Here is a 20390-nt window from a genome sequence, read left to right on the forward strand (position 1 = left end):
CAGGGAATTTAACATTACAAGAAATTAATCTTATTTCTTTAGAACCTTTCATAGGCTACAATACCCAAAGTGGTTTACAGTAAGCTTTACAGTAAGAAAACTAACACTAATACTTTTTTCAGCACGTTTTATGATTCTGTTATTTACTTCTAACAGAACAATTCATACATTTACAGTATTCAACCTGAATATAATGTATGGGACAATTAATGAAAGTTTGCCTTGTGCCACAGACGTATCATGATTAGATTAGAATTTGGAGAAGTTTTACTACACATGCTTTTAATAGTACACTTTCAGTCATCCAGTTCAAAATAGAAATAAACACATTTTAGTGCCCCAAATAATTTTGAAGATTTTTGGTTTTTATCCACTGACTCATTCAAAGGTTTTCCTCATCCTCATCCTTCACCTCCCTCTCTTCCCAAGGCTCCTTTCTTCCACCCTCCCTATGTTTCCCACCCTCGTCCTGCATACAGGCCTGTGATCTATCCTTAACTGTTTCCAGACGTCTGCTGCTGCACCCCTTAACCCCCCCCCCCGCACTTCCACCACAACAACAACCACCCCTCCTTTCCTCCTCCCCTCCACCCCTACTTCCCTGCTTCCGTCACATTCTCTATGTTCTAGATCTCTCCCTCTGTCTTCCAAGATTATGATGAAGTGTTTACTCAGGAATACTTTCCTGCTCTGTTATTGGTTGTATGTGGTCAGTGAGGGATGAGCCATGCCACCTTTGACCCATATTGACCTCTGCCTTTAAAGCAACAAAATCTGTCTGTATCTCTAATGTTACTAAAGGGGTCTGGTAGTGAACTATATTGTGGAATGTTACTAAAGGGGTCTGGTAGTGAACTATATGGGGGAATGTTACTAAAGGGGTCTGGTAGTGAACTATATGGTGGAATGTTACTAAAGGGGTCTGGTAGTGAACTATATGGTGGAATGTTACTAAAGGGGTCTGGTAGTGAACTATATGGGGGAATGTTACTAAAGGGGTCTGGTAGTGAACTATATGTTGGAACGTTACTAAAGGGGTCTGGTAGTGAACTATATGGGGGAACAGGGTATCATTTAAGATTTTTCCTCAGCGTTGAGTTTTAAACACAAAGATAAACATTGTATCACCATAGCACACCATCAGTTTATAAACAAAACCCCAAATCTGGTTTGTTGTTGCTGTTTTGTGGTGCCCCTTTTGCCTAATTACATTTGTTTACTTGGAATCCAATTAGTGGTTCGACACAACAGTTGAATAGTTTTAGACCCAGCAGCATTGTTTCTGACTGAGTGTTAAGGAGCGGCACACACTGACCTGTTTGTTAGTTGGACAGAACACTGGCAAAACAAGAACAAAAACTCTACAACATTGTTCTGTCTGTGTTCAGCAAGCTATCACATACCTCTCCTGTGAACTCATTCAGAACATAGAACCGGAATGTTGTGTACAGAAATCCACATCTCTTTTTTGAGAGGGGAGTGACCTTACATTGTATTCTAAGAGCCACATCTATTCTGTTTATTCTACTTCTATGATTAGGCCAGGGCTCTTTCTGTGGCAAATAGTATTTTTGGATAAGGAACAGATTGTGCAGTCATGACATGTGATTTATATTGTAAGCTCCCAACTTTGTTAACCCTAACCTTGTTGGTCTTCCAGGGGTAAAAGACATCCATCATGATATGAGCGTATCAGTTGTGTATGTAAAGAGATATTAATGAGATGTTATGAGTTCAGAATGTTCGGACCAACTGTGAGTCCTGCTCTCCCCATTTCTAGAGCTCTGAGCTGTCATCATGATGACTGAGCTCACTGGTTAACCAGCGTAGGAGGGAACAACACCCAAACACTAGCCTTGGAGTCATCTATATCTCTCTCTCAATCAACTTGTTTGTCAAATCAGCCTTTGACTGTAAATCAGCCTTTGACTGTCAATCAACCTTTGACTGTGAATCAGCCTTTGACTGGGTGGGGAGTGTGTGTGTGGTTTTGTCTTTAACACACGGGTAAAGCTCAATATACTGGAAGGAATGTAGTGAATAAAAACAAGGGCTATCATGTAGACTACAATATTCAGTGTTTTTATTTTGAATATGTTTGCAGAATACATCTCTCCTGCAGCCTGTCACCATGAGGACTGTCAGAGTGTCCCCTCTCCATCTGACAGCCCTACTAACAGGTGAGAGGAACAACCTAATGAAATATCCTAAAAATATACTGTATTGACTAGGGTCCGGGTCTTTCCTGGTCAGGTTACATGGTAGGGGAAAAACGCCTAGCTCTAGTATCCAGCTAAGTTGCCATTGAGATTGTTGCCGGTGTTCTTTAATATGGAAGGCAAAGAGCCTGTATCAGCTTAAAAAGATAATTATCATCCCTCCTCCTTTCACCTCCAGACTCTTCACATCCCTCATCACTGTGTAATTGGATGGATTTCTGAGTTGTTATTGCTATATTAACCTTTGACCCTTGACCTGGGGATCTAGCTGTTTGACCCCAAACCTGACCTTTCCTTGTTTGTGTTGACTGCAGCTCTTTTGCACTTCTGCCCTGAGTACCGTTGCGTGGAGATCTCCCCTAGCAACAGCGAGGTCATCATGACACCGGGCGACTCCATGATCTTTACCTGTTCCAGCTGGGGGACAGTCGGATGGAGGTTCAAGCGGAATGACGACATTCCCTATTTTGGAGTGGAGAACCAGAACACAACCAGTGTTCTCATTCTGGAAAACGTGACGTGGAGACACACAGGAGTGTACGTCTGTGCCGAGGCTTGGACGGACGAGGCCAGAGAGGTGGCAGTCTTTGTGCCAGGTGAGAACACCGTCATAACTATACACTCTGTCACAGAAAATAACCTAGGTTAGCTTAGTCAAATGTTTTGTTCCCAATTCCCAGGTAAATATTGTATCTTGTAACAGCAATCTCAGCACTTAGGCCTCATTAACTTGGTTCAATCATGATATGAATTAAATCTTCTTATCTCTCACATGGTGTGAAATGATTTATCTTATCCCTCCAGCTAAGTCTTCCTATCCCTCTCCTCCACACAGACCCTGAAGTGTGGTTCATTGAGAGCTCCCACGGCATGGTGACCAAGACCAGCGAGGAGGGGACCATCCCCTGTGTGGTCACCAACCCCCAGATCAACGTCACCCTCTACGAGACGGACAGTGACATGCACCTAAAGGGGGTCTACATCCCCAGTGAGGGCTACAGGGCAGCCCTGGAGGACAGGACCTATGTGTGTCGTGGGGAGCTGAACGGGGAGGAGAAAGAGTCCCGGGCCTTCTACGTCTTAAGTATTGTTGGTGGGTACCTGGAAGGGGCAGGGGGTCGGCGATGGGGCTGGTATAGAGAAGAACACTATTGTCTGCTCAAACCTATAGCTTGTTTTATTATTTATTTATAGGGGACAATGCACATTAATCAACATCAATATTACAATAATGCAACGTCCATGTAAATGTTGCCCGGGTTGTAATTACATGCACTGTACTGTACAGCATTGTTGATGTGCATGTCTGAATTTAACAAAGTATTGCAGTATTGCACAAGGGTATTCATCTATTGGTCTCACTTAAAAGGCTATCAAGCTGTTGTATCTCAGACTCAAAAATAACAATGAACTATTTTTCTCCTTCCTGCTCTCTGCCTCCCTCCCTCTCTCTCTCTCTCTCTCTCTCTCTCTCTCTCTCTCTCTCTCTCTCTCCCTCCCTCCCTCCCGCTCTCCCGCTCTCATCTCCCTCTCTCTCCACACACTTCCCGAGTTAGTCCCGGAGACAATCGACGCCTACATCAATGCATCTAAGACTGTGCTGAAGCAGGGCGAGCCTCTGACAGTGAACTGCACGGTGCACGGAGTGGAGCTGGTCTTCTTCTCCTGGGACTACCCCAACAGAGACGTGAGTGGGAGAGAAGAGAGGAGAAGAGAACAAGGGCCTTTTCTTTGACTTTCCCTTCACTCGTCCCGGGGAGACATAGAGTAAATTACATCAAGATGTCTGTTCAGCCACACCTAGATGTGTTAAATCCTCTTTCAATCTCACTCACAACAGACACATAGTTTTCATATCATTATTGATAATACAGTACATTTATGGTGTTAAAAGTGTTTTAAGTTTGAAGGCCCTTGCTATAGGATTTCACTGACATAAGTGTGTAAAATCAACACTTTCTGTTAAACTTGTATAATCTTATATTACTTAAATAGCCGCGGGACTAAGCGCAAGAAGATGTTTTGAGTAATGTTTTTATATTTTTTCCCCCTTTATATTAAAGCATTGCATGCATCTATAATTTCATTTGCATTGTGGGATACAGTTGAGCAGAGGCGTTTTAAAAATTTCTACACAAAGGTTTTTAGCAGGGTAAAAAAAGTTTTTATGAACGCATTTCATGCAATTCTTCATAATTTATGATAGAAGACAAAAGTAGAATATTTGTTTAGTACCACAAATGACTGAAATAAGTGTCTACTCTGACAGTGACTAACTGAGACCAATAAAAACGACCTGGTCTTGAATGCAAACAGGCCAATGAAGAGACACACAGATAGCAAATATATATATTATAGGCTTCAGTAGGCTACTAAATAAACGTTCCAGTGGCACTGGCTAACCCAGTGTTGACGATGAAGCCTAGCTTTCTCATCGGTGAAAAAAATGATTAGCAGAAAAAAATGATTAGCAGACAGATTCATCTTTTCAGCAGTAGGCATTTGCTTTCCAAACTGTACATTTTTCTCGCGATTGTATTTAGAAATTTGTGAAAGGCAAACCATGGAAATATAATACCTAGATGGCAGTTCCCATTCCAGTCAGGACTGGCAGCCATTGCTAGCGTTTAAAGGAAAACTCCACCCCAACATTTTTTTGCATGTCAGCAATCATGTTTTCAAGATATATAACTTTCAAAATACTCAAATACAGCCGGTAGGATGCATTTTGCATCATATGATGCTGTGTTTTGCATCATATGATGCTGTGTTTTGCATCATATGACGCAACATGCATCATACTGGCTGTATTTATGTATTTTGAAAGTTATATACCTAGAAAACTTGATTTCTGACATGCAAAACATTTTGGGACTATATTAACAATGGACTAATGAAACAAATACCAAAATATAGTTGTGTGGAATTTTCCTTTAACAGTCAAATTACCAGGTTTAGTGGTTCCAAAACACTTCTATAGATGATATGTCTATTGCCACAATGGAACAAAGTTGCTATTTTTTTAATGTAATTTTAGGAAATGTATTTCAATTTATCAGGGGGTGCTGCAGCACCTCCAGCACCCATACTTCCCGTGGCTATGATTACTTAGTTTGTACTTCAATAGTCTTCTCACAGACCTCAAAATGTTACTGATGCATCCCTTTCCTCTCCTGTGTCTGCCAGGTGGACTTCATCGAGCCATTGACCGACATCCTGTCGTCCCAGAGCATGCGCTCCTGCCTCACCGTCTCTAAGGCGACGCTGGCCAACACGGGGCAGTATGTGTGTCACGTTCACGAGAGTGTCCAGGACCAGAGGGCCACCGCCAACATCAACATCACCATCCTCGGTGAGAAGGAGACAGGGAGAGACTCTCTCAAAGCAAACTATGACTGGATTGCTTATTATTATGGGTCTTTTTTAGACTGAAAGAGCACCATTCATAACATGAACCTCCATGCACTAGGTGAGAGAGTTCTGTTCAAATAAACCACATTTGATTTATTTGACTTTTTCATGTAGCTTGCTATCGTCACTGAGAATACAAGCATCTGTGTTTTGTGAGATCACCATCAATTAAAATCAAATTAATATAGAATTATTATTTTTAATAACATTCATCTACAAAATTCTCCAATCTGAGGGCTTGTATAGAATCAGAAACAGCAGTGCAAACTGGAAATGTTTTTTTTTTAAATCTGTGTTTTTAACTTCTGAAGTTACTTCAAATGATTAAGTCATTCAACTTAACTGCAGCTAACTAGCTGCAAATTGAAAGTCAACAATGTTTTTTTGAAGGGTAAAACCAACATTTCTCTTTTTCACCTTTTCCGTCTTTGAGGATTGGATGTAGCCTAAGCTACAGTCGTGCCTCTGCTTACTCTGATCCCACTGAGGTGTGTTATATTTAGGCCACAGTAACCAGACATGTATAAACTGTCTAATTCAGAGCCAGGGTATGCTTGCTGTGAATCTGTCTCTCTCCAGTGCTCCGGACGAATGCTCTGGACAGCCCACTGGAAATGGCAGATCCTCGTTCCAACCAGTTCAATAGAGCACGTCATCAATCAAATCAAATCAAATTTTAGTTGTCACATGCACCGAATACAACCTTACCGTGAAATGCTTACTTACAAGCCCTTAACCAACAACGCAGTTCAAGAAATAGAGTTTAAAAAATATTTACTAAACAAACTAAAGTAAAAAATGGAATAAAAAGTAACAAAATAAAATAAAGAGGCTATATACAGGGGGTACCGGTACCGAGTTGATGTGCAGGGGTACAGGTTAGTCGAGGTAATTTGTACATGTACCTACTGTAGGGGTAAAGTGACTATGCATAGATACTAACAGCAAGTAGCAGCAGTGTAAACAATGACTACCTCATTGTATACAGTACAGAACACTGTACCTAATCAGCAATAAACTGAATACAGTGCATTTAATACAAGGTACTTTTGATATCATGGTGTATAGGTTATCCTATACTGGGCACCAGACTATAAGAGCACTATAAGAGCACTGGGTATAGAGCTATGGATCACGATGTAAAGGCCTAATGGTTTCTTCCCTTGCCTGGGTGCCAGTCTTTCTGTTTTATCCTATTAGTCTATTTCTTCCCTCCTGCAGGCCACATGTTCTTTCAGGAAGTAAACAGAGGTGCTCTACTTATAATGTGGTCACTAATGACAACCTTCCTCCTCCGTCAGAGCGAGGCTTCGTGGAGCTGAGGTCTGTCCAGGAGCGTAACGTCTCGGCCCAGCTGCACCAGAACGTAGAGCTGAGGGTTGAGATTGAGTCCTACCCCGCTCCACGTGTCCGCTGGACCAAAGACAACGCCACCGTCAACGGAGACAACACCGTCATCACCAGGCAGGAGCACGAGACCAGGTCAGACCACCTGGACAATCATCAATTCTAAGCAATTTGGAGATTGAATGTATCAATAACTTGGTCTGTTTGTCATTGCATGAAAGCAGAACAACAGATCAACAGGATTTACAAGTACACTTGCATGGTATGCAATGCATCACATTAGCCATTCATTGGGGAATTTACCCTCTCTGGTTCCTGCTGGGTGTTAAATGATGTAGCCTTGCTGTCTGAGAGGATTGGGTTACCTGCTGGTATTATCTTGCGTTGACTGATAGAAGCTGGATGTCTCAGAAGGTCTTAGGGTCTTACAGATGTTGATGGATTGATTAAGATGCTTTAGTCCTGCTAAAATATGTTTTTTCCAGGATCAGTTGTGAATGATTTCATGACGTTTATAACGGTGTGCCTCTCCTTTTCTCTTCTAACTCAGGTACGTCAGCATGTTGACCTTGGTGAGGATCAGGACTGAACAGAAGGGACTTTACACTGTTCTCGTCGCCAACGGAGACGACACCAAGGAAGTGACATTTGATCTGGAGGTCAAAGGTGAGTAGCCTTCAAAGCAATATAAACCTTTGGGGTGTATCCCATTAGTCTTATGTGACTCCTCCTTTTCGTCATCAGCACTGATTTGAAAGAACTACATCCACCGTGGTCCATTGCTTTCACCGTCCCTATGCTTTGAGATCAGTGCAAATAAAGGAGAGGCGATGAGGATAAAAAGTATATTTAGACGTAAGACTATGGAGAGGCAACCGTGGCTCAACATTGACCTATACTTATCATCTAGAGTCGGGGGATATGTAGTTCCTAACCCTGTATCCCTGTCTGTGTAGTTCCCCCTCAGATCACAGACCTGTCGGACCACCACCTCCCAGGGAAGAGGCATGCAGTGACCTGTGTGGCCGAGGGGGTCCCCTCCCCCTCCATACAGTTTTTCAGCTGTGACAGCATGCTCAAGTGAGTCATGTCATCATGATCATCATCATCATCATCATCATCACAGTCTCTGTCACACTGTGAACACTAGAGGGCACACTTTGCTTACACTTTTTTTGCCGTTTGTGTTTTTGTAATTGCAGTTTAAACTGAAGTCAGGCCAACTATGGTTTATTAGACTGCTTCTATACCCGAGTCTGCTCTGAGTGCATTAGCTGACAGCATTTACCTCTGACACAACTGAGTAGAGGTAGCAGTAGTAGTACACCTGTACTACTGCACTATTGACTATCATTAGAACATCTCTCCCAGGTGCAGTAACCGGAGCACAGTGTGGCAGCCCCTGGTGTCAGACCCTGAGACCCTGAGTATTCAGACCAACATCAGCTTCAATGAGAGCCATAAGGTGGGCCAGGTCCGCAGCCAGGTCACCTTCCACAAGCCCCAGCAGGTGACCGTCCGCTGTGAGGCCAGCAACGAGGGAGGAGTCCGCAGGAGAGACGTCAAACTGGTGTCCAGCAGTACGTATCTCAAATAGAAGACAAATTATTGATGATATTATATGAAGACATTATTTTATCTATGGGGTTCTATGTATCTACGCACACATACTGTATTCAAGGAAGGAAAAGTAGGAAACTCAAGTCCTGAAGAGTTGCAGGGTATGCAGGCTCTTGGTTCCAGTCCAGTACTAACAAATCTGATAATTCATAGTTTATGTTCTGGGTGAATGTTATACTAGGAAAAAATCTGTAGACTACTGTATTTCTACTATGTAATAGTTGGATGTTAATGTTCTGTGTTGTGTTCCAGCTCTGTTCTCCCAGGTGGCAGTGTTGGCTGCGGTTCTACCCCTGGTGGTCATCCTCATCACCTCCATCATCATCCTCATCGCTGTGTGGAGGAAGGTGAGACTACACAGAGAAGACACAGTGAATAATGTTTGAACAACTATGCACAATGCAGTTCTACTATCAACTCACTCATAGTATCTCAATGTCCCTGAGTGATTGGGTAACTAACTATTCTGTGTTGCCTCAGAAGCCTCGCTATGAGATTAGGTGGAAGGTGATAGAGTCGGTGAGTCTGGATGGCCATGAGTACATCTATGTTGACCCCATCCACCTGCCCTACGACCTGGCCTGGGAGATGGCCCGAGACAGCCTGGTGCTGGGTAAGGACCAGGAACAATGGGAGAAGGGGGTACCAATGTACAATATACATTGCAGTGGCGGTCGGTGCCGTTTAAGATGAGGGAGGACAATTATTTTTTTCATGAGCATGGCCTTATTTCTATTACAGCATAATGGATGACTGTCATTCGTATTTCATTCACCCAGTTCAATATAACAGTGATAGATTTAGGCTACTACATGATACTAGAATTTTCCACATACCCATCATGAGGTTGTAGAACCTAGCCTGTGAATGAAAGTTTACAACATAGTTGCACAGGTCGAGAGAAATGTGGGTAATCAAGGTGACAGACATTGATACATTCAATACCGCCTTGCACATTCAGGTATGTTTATCCCCGTTTCATTCTGTTTGCTTCCGTTTAAGAAACGTTTTTCAACAGAATCAGCGGAATGAATACACTCCTGATCATACGCAAACACAGTTCAGCTTCATAGTAGCCACATACAAACAGCATGATCATTTTGCTCATTGTATAATTCCTTCTCGCATCTACGCACTCTCCTCCTCACCTTTTCGCTTTGCTTGTGGACTTCAGTGCACAACACATCAGCTGTCTGACCAGGCAAAAAAACCTTTCCAAGCCAAACCTTCATATCATCACCTAACCGCTACACACAGCCTACATCTTTGTCACCATATTAATGTCATAGTAAACATACACAATATATACAAAAGTATGTGGACACCACTTCAAATGAGTGGATTCGGCTATTTCAGCCACACCCATTGCTGACAGATGTATAAAATCGAGCACAAATCCATGCACTCTCCATAGACAAACATTGGCAGTAGAATGGCCTTACTGAAAAGCTCAGACTTTCAACATGGCGCCGTCAACAAGTCAGTTCGTAAAAATTGTCTGTCCTCAGTTGCAACAAGGTCTACCGAGTTCCAAACTGCCTCTGGAAACAACGTCAGCACAATAATTATTCGTCGGGAGCTTCATGAAATGGGTTTCCATGAACGAGAAGAGGCACACAAGCCTAAGATCACCATGCGCAATGCCAAGAGTCGGCTGGAATGGTGTAAAGCTTGCAGCCATTGTGCTCTGGAGCAGTGAAAATGCATTCTTTGGAGTGAAGAATCACCTTTCACCATCTGGCATTCCGACAATCGAATCTGGGTTTGGCGGATGCCAGGCGAACACTACCTGCCCCAATGCATAGTGCCAACTATACATTTTGGTGGGGGAGGAATAATGGCTGTTTTTCATGGTTCAGGCTAGGCCCCTAGTTCTAGTGAAGGGAAATCTTAATGCTACAACATACAATGACATTCTAGATGATTCTGTGCTTCAAACTTTGTGGCAACAGTTTGCGGAAGGCCCTTTCCTGTTTCAGCATGACAATGCCCCCATGCACAAAGCGACATCCATACAGAAATGGTTTGTCGAGGTCGGTGTGGAAGAACTTGACTAGCCTGCACAGAGCCCTGACCTCAATCCTATCAAACACCTTTAGGATGAATTGGAACGCCGACTGTGAGCCAGGCCTTATCGCCCAACATCAATGCCCAACCTCACTAATTCTCTTGTGGCTGAATGGTAGCAAGTCCCTGCAGCAAAGTTCCAACATCTAGTGGAAAGCCTTCCCAGAAGAGTGGAGGCTGTTATAGCAGCAAAGGGGGGAAAACTCCATATTAATGCCCATGATTTTGGATTGAGATGTTCAACAAGCAGGTGTCCACATACTTTTGGTGATGTAGTGTACCTACTAGAACTAACGCGTTAGTAAACCGGCTGCAATCATGCAATACAGTGTACAGTCAGTAAACAGTTTAGCAGTTACACCGGTGGGCCCCGGTGGCAATAAATTACTTAAACCAAAAGCTTACCTTAACTTGGAAGAGTTGGAGTAGCCATAGCCAGCTAGCTTATATAGCATCCCTCTCTGAGCCGGGTGTTTGAGTAAGCTAAAATAGCTAGCTCCATTCGCTAAGTGAAAGTGAAAAAATATATAACTAAATCTTTCTCTCTCTCTTGATTTCTCTTGCTTTTCCTTCATTTTTAAAGAAATGAACTTGTTCAGAACTGTTCAACTATTGTCTATCTCTTTCTTTGAGTCAACTACTCACCACATTTTATGTACTGCAGTGCTAGCTAGCTGTAGCTTTTTCTTTCAGTACTACATTCATTCTCTGATCCTTTGATTGGGTGGACAACATGTCAGTTGATGCTGCAAGGGCTTTGATAGGTTGGAGGACATCCTCAGGAAGTTGTAATAATTACTGTGCAAGTTTATGGAAGGAGGTGAGAATCTTGATCCTCCTAGGTTTTGTAATGAAGTAAATGTACCCAGATGAAGACGGAAACTAGCTGTCTTCTGACTTCACCATGATGCTACCCTACAGAGTGCTGTTAAGGCTATTGTAGACCCTCATTGCTAAATAGTGTGCTTTAATCAATCCTGACTAGTCTCCTAGTCCCTGATGCTGAAAAACATCCCCACAGCATGATGCTGCCACCACCATGTTTGAGAGTCCTTTAGGTGCATTCTGGCAAACTCCAGGTTGGCTGTCATGTGCCTTTTACTGAGGAGTGGCTTCCATCTGGCCACTCTACCATAAAGGCCTGATTGGTGGAGTTCTGCAGAGATGGTTGTCCGTCTGGAAGGTTATCCCATCGCCACAGAGGAACTCTAGAGCTCTGTCAGAGTGACCATTGGGTTCTTGGTCACCTGGCTGACCAAGGCCCTTCTCCACTGATTGCTCAGTTTGGCTGGGCTGTCAGCTATAGGAAGAGTCTTGGTGGTTCCAAACTTCTTCCATTTATGAATGATGGAGGCCACTCTGTTCTTGGTGACCTTCAATGCTGCAGACATTTTTTGGTACCCTTCCCCAGATCTGTACCTCAGCACAATCCGGTCTCGGAGCTCTACGGACAATTCCTTCGACCTCATGGCTTGGTTTTTGTTCTGACATGCACTGTCAACTCTGGGACCTTATATAGACAGGTGTGTGCCTTTCCAAATCATGTCCAATCAATTGAATTTACCACAGGTGGTAAACATTTCAAGGATGATCAATGGAAACAGGATGCACCTGAGCTCAATATCGAGTCTTATAGCAAAGTGTCTGAATACTTATATAAATAAGGTATTTCTGTTTTCTCTTTGTCATTATAGGTTATTGTGTGTAGATTGATGAGGGATTTTTTTTAAATCCATTTTAGAATAAAGCTGTAACGTAACAAAATGTGGAAAAAGGGAAGTGGTCTGAATACTTTCCGAATGCACTGTATATGCGGATACCGGCAATATTTATTTGATAGTGTATTTAATAGGGACAATACAAGTTAAAACATTGACATATTGACTGTTCTGATTTGGGCAATGTTTGTGTTTCTGACTTGAGCCATGTTTGTGTTGTGTTCCAGGTCGTACTCTTGGGTCCGGGGCGTTTGGCAGGGTGGTCGAGGCGACTGCCTATGGTCTCGGTCATTCCCAGTCCAGTACGAAAGTGGCAGTGAAAATGCTCAAATGTAAGTGATAACAATCATCTTCAGATGCAGTTTTAATTCAATATGTTTCTGCTTTAGCCAACTTGTCCTTGGTTTGTTTGGTAAGATAACAATCCAGTTTCAGTCTTATTTCCTGTTCACTAACCTTTGTGTCCTCTGACCTCTGACCCCCAGCCACAGCCAGGAGGAGTGAGACCCAGGCTCTGATGTCAGAGCTGAAGATCATGAGTCACCTGGGGCCTCACCTCAACATCGTCAACCTGCTGGGAGCCTGCACCAAACAGGGTGAGCTCTGCCCCCATCACCACAGCAACAATCCCAAACTAAAGTCATTAGCCTCTGAAATCCCATGCCCAGGGCAACACCATGTATATTGGAACATTGTTAATGTGGGAGGCAACCCATCTGCCTAGGGAGACTATAGCGTCATAGCTACAAACTTTCAATTTGATTAACCACATAACTGCATGTGTAACACACAAATGATTCCCTGATGAAGAGAAATAATTGTCCTTTATTTGTGACTTTCACATCTCAGGTCCTCTCTACCTGGTGACGGAGTACTGTCGCTATGGAGACCTGGTGGACTACTTACACAGGAACAAGCACACATTCTTGCAGTACTACGCTGAGAAGAACCAGGACGACTCTGGCTGCCGCATCTCTGGAGGGAGCACCCCTCTCAGCCAGAGGAAAGGGTGAGTACTACCTCCTCTTCTGGGGCTCAGGCCTGTGTTTGGAAGATAAAGTAGAGGTTAAATGTATAACCACATATGAATGGGAGCAAAAAAGACAAGCTGTCAATTACAAAAATGAGGCCATACATACATTGAACATTTGTTTGTGGTTTTTTCCACTATCCTAATGTTTCCCGAATATATTGGCAGCCACTATCCTAATGTGTCCCAAATATCTTGGCAGCTACGTGTCGTTTGGCAGTGAGTTTGACGGTGGCTACATGGACATGAGTAAGGACGAGCCCACGGTGTACGTCCCCATGCAGGAGCTTAAAGACACCATCAAATACACTGACATCCAACCTTCTCCCTATGAGTCGCCCTACCAGCACCACCTTTACCAGGAACAAGGTACAGAGTCCAAGAAATACATGCTAATAACAAAGCCAAAGCGTACTGTATACTTTGTACAATGTAGGTCTATTGCATGGGAGCCTGGTATAGGAGAACTGTCTCATTGTAATGGCTGGAATGGAATATCAGACACATCACACATATGGAAATCACATGTTTGACTCCGTTCCATTAATTCCATTTCAGCCATTATAATGAGCCCGACCTCCTATAGCTCCTCCCACCAGCCTCCTCTTGTCTATCGCATGCCAGACATATGGGAAGCACATGTGAAAGGATGGGCGGACTAACTGGCAGACAGGAAAGGACAGTGATATTGTTTATTTGCCCTCCAGAAGCCTCTCTGTGTATTTTAGCAAGTCGACGTCACTATACACATACCGTATATGCTGTCCATGTGTAACACCTGAACACCGATTCACCTTTACATTGTCTCCTTCCTCTTTTTGACCTCTGAACCCTTCCATCAATGTCTCTGCCCTCCCTGCCAGACCAGACCACAGTGGACAGTGCCCTGGTCATCAGTGACTGCCCTACCCTCAGCTATTCTGACCTCATTGGCTTCAGCTACCAGGTGGCCAAGGGCATGGAGTTCCTCGCCTCCAAGAACGTATGTTATGTTATATTGTATTATTTTAGTTGAATCAAAACTTTATTGCTCTATATTTATGTATTATTCTTTATTGTGCCAGATAAGTAAAGTACAGACCTGGATATAGAATGTACTTCATCATCTGTACTAAATGTCCCAGCGGACCATGTCTCCCTGTAACCCTGTTGTTGAACCCTGTCCTCCCAGTGTGTCCATCGTGACCTGGCAGCCAGGAACGTGTTGATCTGTGAGGGGAAGCTGGTGAAGATCTGTGACTTTGGTCTGGCCAGAGACATCATGCACGACTCCAACTACGTCTCCAAAGGCAGCGTGAGTGGCAGGCTCACTCAGAGTCACTCAGGGTCACTCATACACATGAAACATGACATGACCATTGTGGTAACCACTATGTACATTTTGAAAGATAACAGTAAGATAACACCATAGATTAGGACCTTCAACCTACTTCAATTGTAATTAGCCATAACTGCCGCTGTAACCTATTTCTCAGTACCTGGCTGATGCTAATCTTACCTCTGACCTCTTCCCCCTCTCAGACGTTCCTTCCTCTTAAGTGGATGGCCCCAGAGAGTATCTTCCATAACCTGTACACCACCCTGAGTGACGTGTGGTCCTACGGCATCCTGCTCTGGGAGATCTTCACCCTGGGTACGAGGACATACATGAAACAGAACCCATGAATTATTAATAGATAGATCGAAGACACAAGATTACTGTTTGATTAAACCGAAAGAACCTATTAACTGGAGTTCATTTACATTCAGAAATATTAGTAGTAGTATGGGTGCAACTTTTGATTACATGACCCTGTTTATTTAATATGTACGTATAAAGGTTTCACTCTGTCTAAACAGACAGGCAATGAAGTTTAGGATTATCTAATCCTGAGTCTGTCTTCAGGGTCAGATGAGCTCTTGTTGTTATCTACAGTCAGGGTTCATAATCAATTCATTTGGGGATTTTCAAAACGTTTTTGAAACTGCCGTGACAACAAGAGCACCTATTGAGAAGTTGTTCATTTCGGGTGAAGCCGCGTGATTTGCAAACAACGTTTTTCTTGGAAAACAAAACTTTTGGAAACTCTTGATTCAGCATGACTTTAAGATTTTAACAGTACATTCAGACTGATCAGCCTTTAAATATTGTTTTATGTTCTGACAGGAGGAGCCCCCTACCCTGATCTGCCCATGAATGAGCTGTTCTACAGTGCCTTAAAGAGAGGATATCGCATGGCCAAACCTAACCACGCCACCGATGAAGTGTAAGTCTCTAGAATGGCACCAAGACCATCCCTCCCAAAGACCTCCCTTAAAGAGTCATCAGGATTCTAGTATTGTGTGTCAGAGAGAATTTAAGAAAGTAAATTTATATTTTCTGTACCTTGTCCTTCAGTTATGAAGTCATGCAGAAGTGCTGGGATGAGAAGTACGAGAGAAGGCCAGAGTTCTCTTTTCTGGTGCACACAATGGGGAACATGCTCACAGACAGCTATAAAAAGGTACCTTATTAATATACAGGGTTCTTCCGCATTACATGTATCTGTCCATCTGAGGACCAAGGTGTTTCCACATTGACATACACTACCGTTCAAAAGTTTCACTTAGAAATGTCCTTGTTTTTGAAAGAAAAGCACATTTTTTGTCCATTAAAATAAGATGGAATTGATCAGAAATACAGTGTAGACATTGTTAATGTTGTAAAAGACTATTGTAGCTGGAAATGGCTGATTTTTTATGGAATATCTTCATAGGTTTACAGAGGCTCATTATCAGCAACCATCACTCCTGTGTTCCAATGGCACGTTGTGTTAGCTAATCCAAGTTTATCATTTTAAAAGGCTAATTGATCATTAGAAAACCCTTTTGCAATTATGTTAGCACAGCTGAAAACAATTGTTCTGATTAAAGAAGCAATAAAACTGGCCTTCTTTAGACTAGTTGAGTATCTGGAGAATCAGAATTTGTGTTTTCGATTACAGGCTCAAAATGTCCAGAAACAAAGAACTTTCTTCTGAAACTCGTCAGTCTATTCTTATTACTGAGAAATTAAGTGAAGAGGTGACTCCGGGATGCTGGCCTTCTACGCAGAGTTGCAAAGAAAAAGTCATATCTCAGACTGGCCAATAAAAAGAAAAGATTAAGATGGGCAAAAGAACACAGACACGGGACAGAGGAACTCTGCCTAGAAGGCCAGCATCTCGGAGTCGCCTTTCACTGTTGAAGTTGAGACTGGTGTTTTGCGGGTACTATTTAATGAAGCTGCCAGTTGAGGACTTGTGAGGCGTCTGTTTCTCAAACTAGACACTCTACTGTACTTGTCCTCTTGCTCAGTTGTGCACCGGGGCCTCCCACTCCTCTTTCTATTCTGGTTAGAGCCAGTTTGCGCTGTTCTGTGAAAAGGAGTAGTACACAGCGTGGTACAAGATCTTCAATTTCTTTGCAATTTCCCGCATGGAATAGCCTTCATTTCTCAGAACAAGAACAGATGGATGAGTTTCAGAAGAAAGTTCTTTGTTTCTGGACATTTTGAGCCTGTAATCGAACCCACAAACTCTGATTCTCCAGATACTCAACTAGTCTAAAGCCAGTTTTATTGCTTCTTTAATCAGAACAATTGTTTTCAGCTGTGCTAACATAATTGCAAAATGGTTTTCTAATGATCAATTAGCCTTTTAAAATGATAAACTTGGATTAGCTAACACAACGTGCCATTGGAACACAGGAGTGATGGTTGCTGATAATGGTTCTCTGTACGCCTATGTAGATATTCCATTAAAAATCAGCCGTTTCCAGCTACAATAGTCATTTACAACATTAACAATATCTACACTGTATTTCTGATCAATTTCATCTTATTTTAATGGACAAAAAATGTGCTTTTCTTTCAAAAACAAGGACATTTCTAAGTGACAACCAAACTTTTAAACGGTAGTGTATATGAAATATGTATGCATCGATTATGGATGTATGATTCATGTATCAGTTTGGTGTTTATTGATTGTTGACATACGTTATTGATTGTTTATTGGTGTAGAGATACTGCCAGGTCAACGATGAGTTCTTCAAGCGTGACCACCCAGCCGTGGTCCGCACCAAACCCAGGCTCTCCTCTCACTTCCCAGCCCCGGCCCTAACCCCCTCCACCGCCCCTGCCACCCCCCAGGACACCAACCCCTACCCCTTCACTGGGGACTTCAGACTGGAGGCAGATGGTGAGGAAGCTTCCTACAACGACTACATCATCCCCATCCCGGACCCCAAGCCTGAAGAGGAAGTCTGCTCCGAGGCTGACGGCATGCCAACAAAAAGCATCGCGAGGTATAGCCATCTGACATACGGCTATATGACTGACTGTGACTGACTGACTGACTGACTGACTGACTGACTGACTGACTGACTGACTGACTGACTGACTGACTGACTGACTGACTGACTGACTGAAGATGTGTGCCAAGTGCTTGGTATGCAGGACAGATGAGGCAGATTTACTCTAGAGGACCTTGTATTGTTACAACACCAACCCACACAGACAGATGTGGGATTGAGACAAAAGCTGTCTTATGTTACCATGTATACATTGTGAGCTATAAGGATTGTGCATACAGTACAAAGGATATTTAAGCAGAAATCTAAGACGAGCCTAGATGGCTTTAAAGTGATAGTTTACATGGAATTTATATAGGCGCTTACTGTGATTAATGCATAATTTTCACCTGAAATAAGCCATAGAATCCCAGATTGGTTTGTGAAAGAACGTGTGTTGTTATTCCCTGTAGTTCTCGGGCTCTGGAGGACGAGGAGGCTGATTCCATCTCCCAGGAGACAGTGGAGGCAGACACAATTCCAGAGGAGAAATATCTCCATGCCAACCAGGCCCTGATTCCACTGGAGTCCTCTGGAACACCGGAAGCGGAAGACAGCTTCCTGTAGGCCTTTCAGGGAACTTGGTGAAAGTATGACATTCCTGAATAGCTTTAGTGGATTAAGAGAAAATGTTCAATTAGAAGGTGACCCTAACAACACAAACAACTCCCACTGCTTTCGCAAATATTTCACAATTGGTGCTTTCAAAAGAATGCTGTGCTGAAAATCTATTCAAAATCTATATTTACTATGAGAGAGAGTGACACATTTAATCATTGATGATTGTTGATTAATGATGCAAAATACTCCATCTTGAATAGAGGGATCATTTGCAAAACCCTCACATAAGAATTGTAAATAATCAGTATCACATAAGAATTTACTTTTAAGTTAGGGATTCACGATTTGTAAAATACTGTAGCATTGTGGTCACTATTGCAGTGTTTCTATGGTGATTTGTATTCACATTTTTCCTTTCACATGTGTTATATTTTTAGGTTATTTTGTATTTTATTAGGATCCCCATTAGCACCAGCTACTCTTCATGGGGCCCACACGAAACATGAAACATAACATAATACAGAACATTAATAGACAAGAACAGCTCAAGGACAGAACTACATGCAGAACTATATACATTATGAAGATAAAAACATTAAGCCTCCAAAACTCTTTCAGTTTTGAAAATCACTAAAAGTGGAGCATGTACTGTTACATTTTGCTTGTGTGAAAAAGTTCCAGTTTTCGGGCAGGTATTTTAGTTAGTAAAAAAAAAAACATTAACACAATCTTATGGCATCTATACTTCTCAACATTAATTGAATATGATATTCTAGTTGCACTGAGGATTTTTGGTTTGTTTGTGTTCTTAAGTTACAAATGCGTACTTTCTATTTTCTACTCCAGGTTATTTTGCGAGAATGTAATTCATTTTGAGAAGAGCTAAACATACATCAGCCTTAATTGAGCAGAACATTAAACACTCAGTAAATGGTATGTCTCAAATGATCATTTTATGTTGTCTTTAGTTTTATATAGATTTATTTTTACATTTTATATAGTGTTTGTTTTAAACAATTCTGTATAAATGTTGCACTTTATAATGTTCAGGAAAACATTTCCAAGAAAAGGATTTAAGGTACAGTACATAAGAGATTGAATGATGTATGAGAGATATGAAAGAAATGTATGTTTTTACACGGCGGTACTGACTGAATGAGAAATAATCTGAGCATATCACTGCCTTAGCACACCTGGTACAAGATTAGTATGTTGTTTTGTACTGGGACTAAGATTGACATCTTTGAAGTGCTTTTGTATTGTATAAAGTTCTATGAAAGAGACAAATATATGGCCTATAGTATTCATACAAAGGATATACAATAAGCATTTCTATGGAAGGAGATCTTTTACAGAAATATGGCTATAAAGATTTGAATCTATATTCTTGAAGCAATTATATGATACCTGAGATAATTTGTCACTTGCTCGCAGAGGTTCTCCTATCGTGACATACACTACCAGTGAAATATAGAGGATATGCTTTCTTGTACATATTTGTCACATGGTATAGGAACACAGAATGCAGAACACTACATATTGTAGAATATTCACCACACACACGCTATGGTACCAAAGCTTCTCTGTATGTTTACGAATGTATTTTTATATGTAGTTTATAAGCGTTTATGTGAAAATAAAAGTTTATAATGAAAATATGATAGAGCATTTCATTTTGTCCTTACTGTCTTCTTTTAAATTAGCTAATGAGGGACAGTTCCTTGTCTATTTTTTAATTGTTCAATGACATGCAGAGTACTGCGATTTAACAGAAAATATGAATTGTGTTGTTCAACTGTCATAACTTCAACAACAACACATGCTTGCTACACAGACTCGTCTTTTAATGCTTTGGCTTTATTCAATCAATGTAGAAGAGATAAAACGTCCCCACATGAATTGAGCCTAACTCAAAGAGCTAGCTGTTGAGAATCAGCAAATCCAAACAAACTTCCCCAAGCCCAGCTAGACTTATATCATCCCTTATAAACCAGTCCTATCAAAGCCTCTCTTTTTCGAGCCTTCAGCAGAACCCCCCCCCCACACACACACACACACACACACACACAC

The 20390-nt window shown here is 42.0% G+C and overlaps 1 protein-coding gene across 3 annotated transcripts in view; it reads left to right on the forward strand.

Annotated features, from left to right (window-relative positions):
* The window catches only part of LOC106611876 (platelet-derived growth factor receptor beta), a 34767-nt gene extending 14789 nt beyond the window's left edge, over positions 1-19978 (forward strand). The window contains exons 2-23 of one of the 3 annotated variants that reach the window (XM_014212500.2): positions 2105-2180; positions 2534-2815; positions 3055-3312; positions 3776-3906; positions 5406-5571; positions 6932-7112; positions 7528-7643; positions 7934-8057; positions 8349-8557; positions 8850-8944; positions 9078-9210; positions 12610-12714; positions 12868-12978; positions 13232-13391; positions 13615-13781; positions 14276-14394; positions 14584-14706; positions 14934-15045; positions 15559-15658; positions 15790-15895; positions 17431-17714; positions 18173-19978. In XM_014212500.2, coding sequence (XP_014067975.1) covers positions 2132-2180; positions 2534-2815; positions 3055-3312; positions 3776-3906; positions 5406-5571; positions 6932-7112; positions 7528-7643; positions 7934-8057; positions 8349-8557; positions 8850-8944; positions 9078-9210; positions 12610-12714; positions 12868-12978; positions 13232-13391; positions 13615-13781; positions 14276-14394; positions 14584-14706; positions 14934-15045; positions 15559-15658; positions 15790-15895; positions 17431-17714; positions 18173-18326 — 3285 coding nt within the window. In that variant the 5' untranslated portion in view covers positions 2105-2131 and the 3' untranslated portion in view covers positions 18327-19978. The remainder of the gene's footprint in view (positions 1-2104; positions 2181-2533; positions 2816-3054; positions 3313-3775; positions 3907-5405; positions 5572-6931; positions 7113-7527; positions 7644-7933; positions 8058-8348; positions 8558-8849; positions 8945-9077; positions 9211-12609; positions 12715-12867; positions 12979-13231; positions 13392-13614; positions 13782-14275; positions 14395-14583; positions 14707-14933; positions 15046-15558; positions 15659-15789; positions 15896-17430; positions 17715-18172) is intronic. The other 2 variants (XM_045724021.1, XM_014212501.2) reach the window with 2 other exon arrangements.
* The last annotated feature ends 412 nt before the right edge of the window (positions 19979-20390 follow it).

Source organism: Salmo salar, chromosome ssa09, assembly GCF_905237065.1.
Source record: "Salmo salar chromosome ssa09, Ssal_v3.1, whole genome shotgun sequence".
NCBI classification, from domain to species: Eukaryota; Metazoa; Chordata; class Actinopteri; order Salmoniformes; family Salmonidae; genus Salmo; species Salmo salar.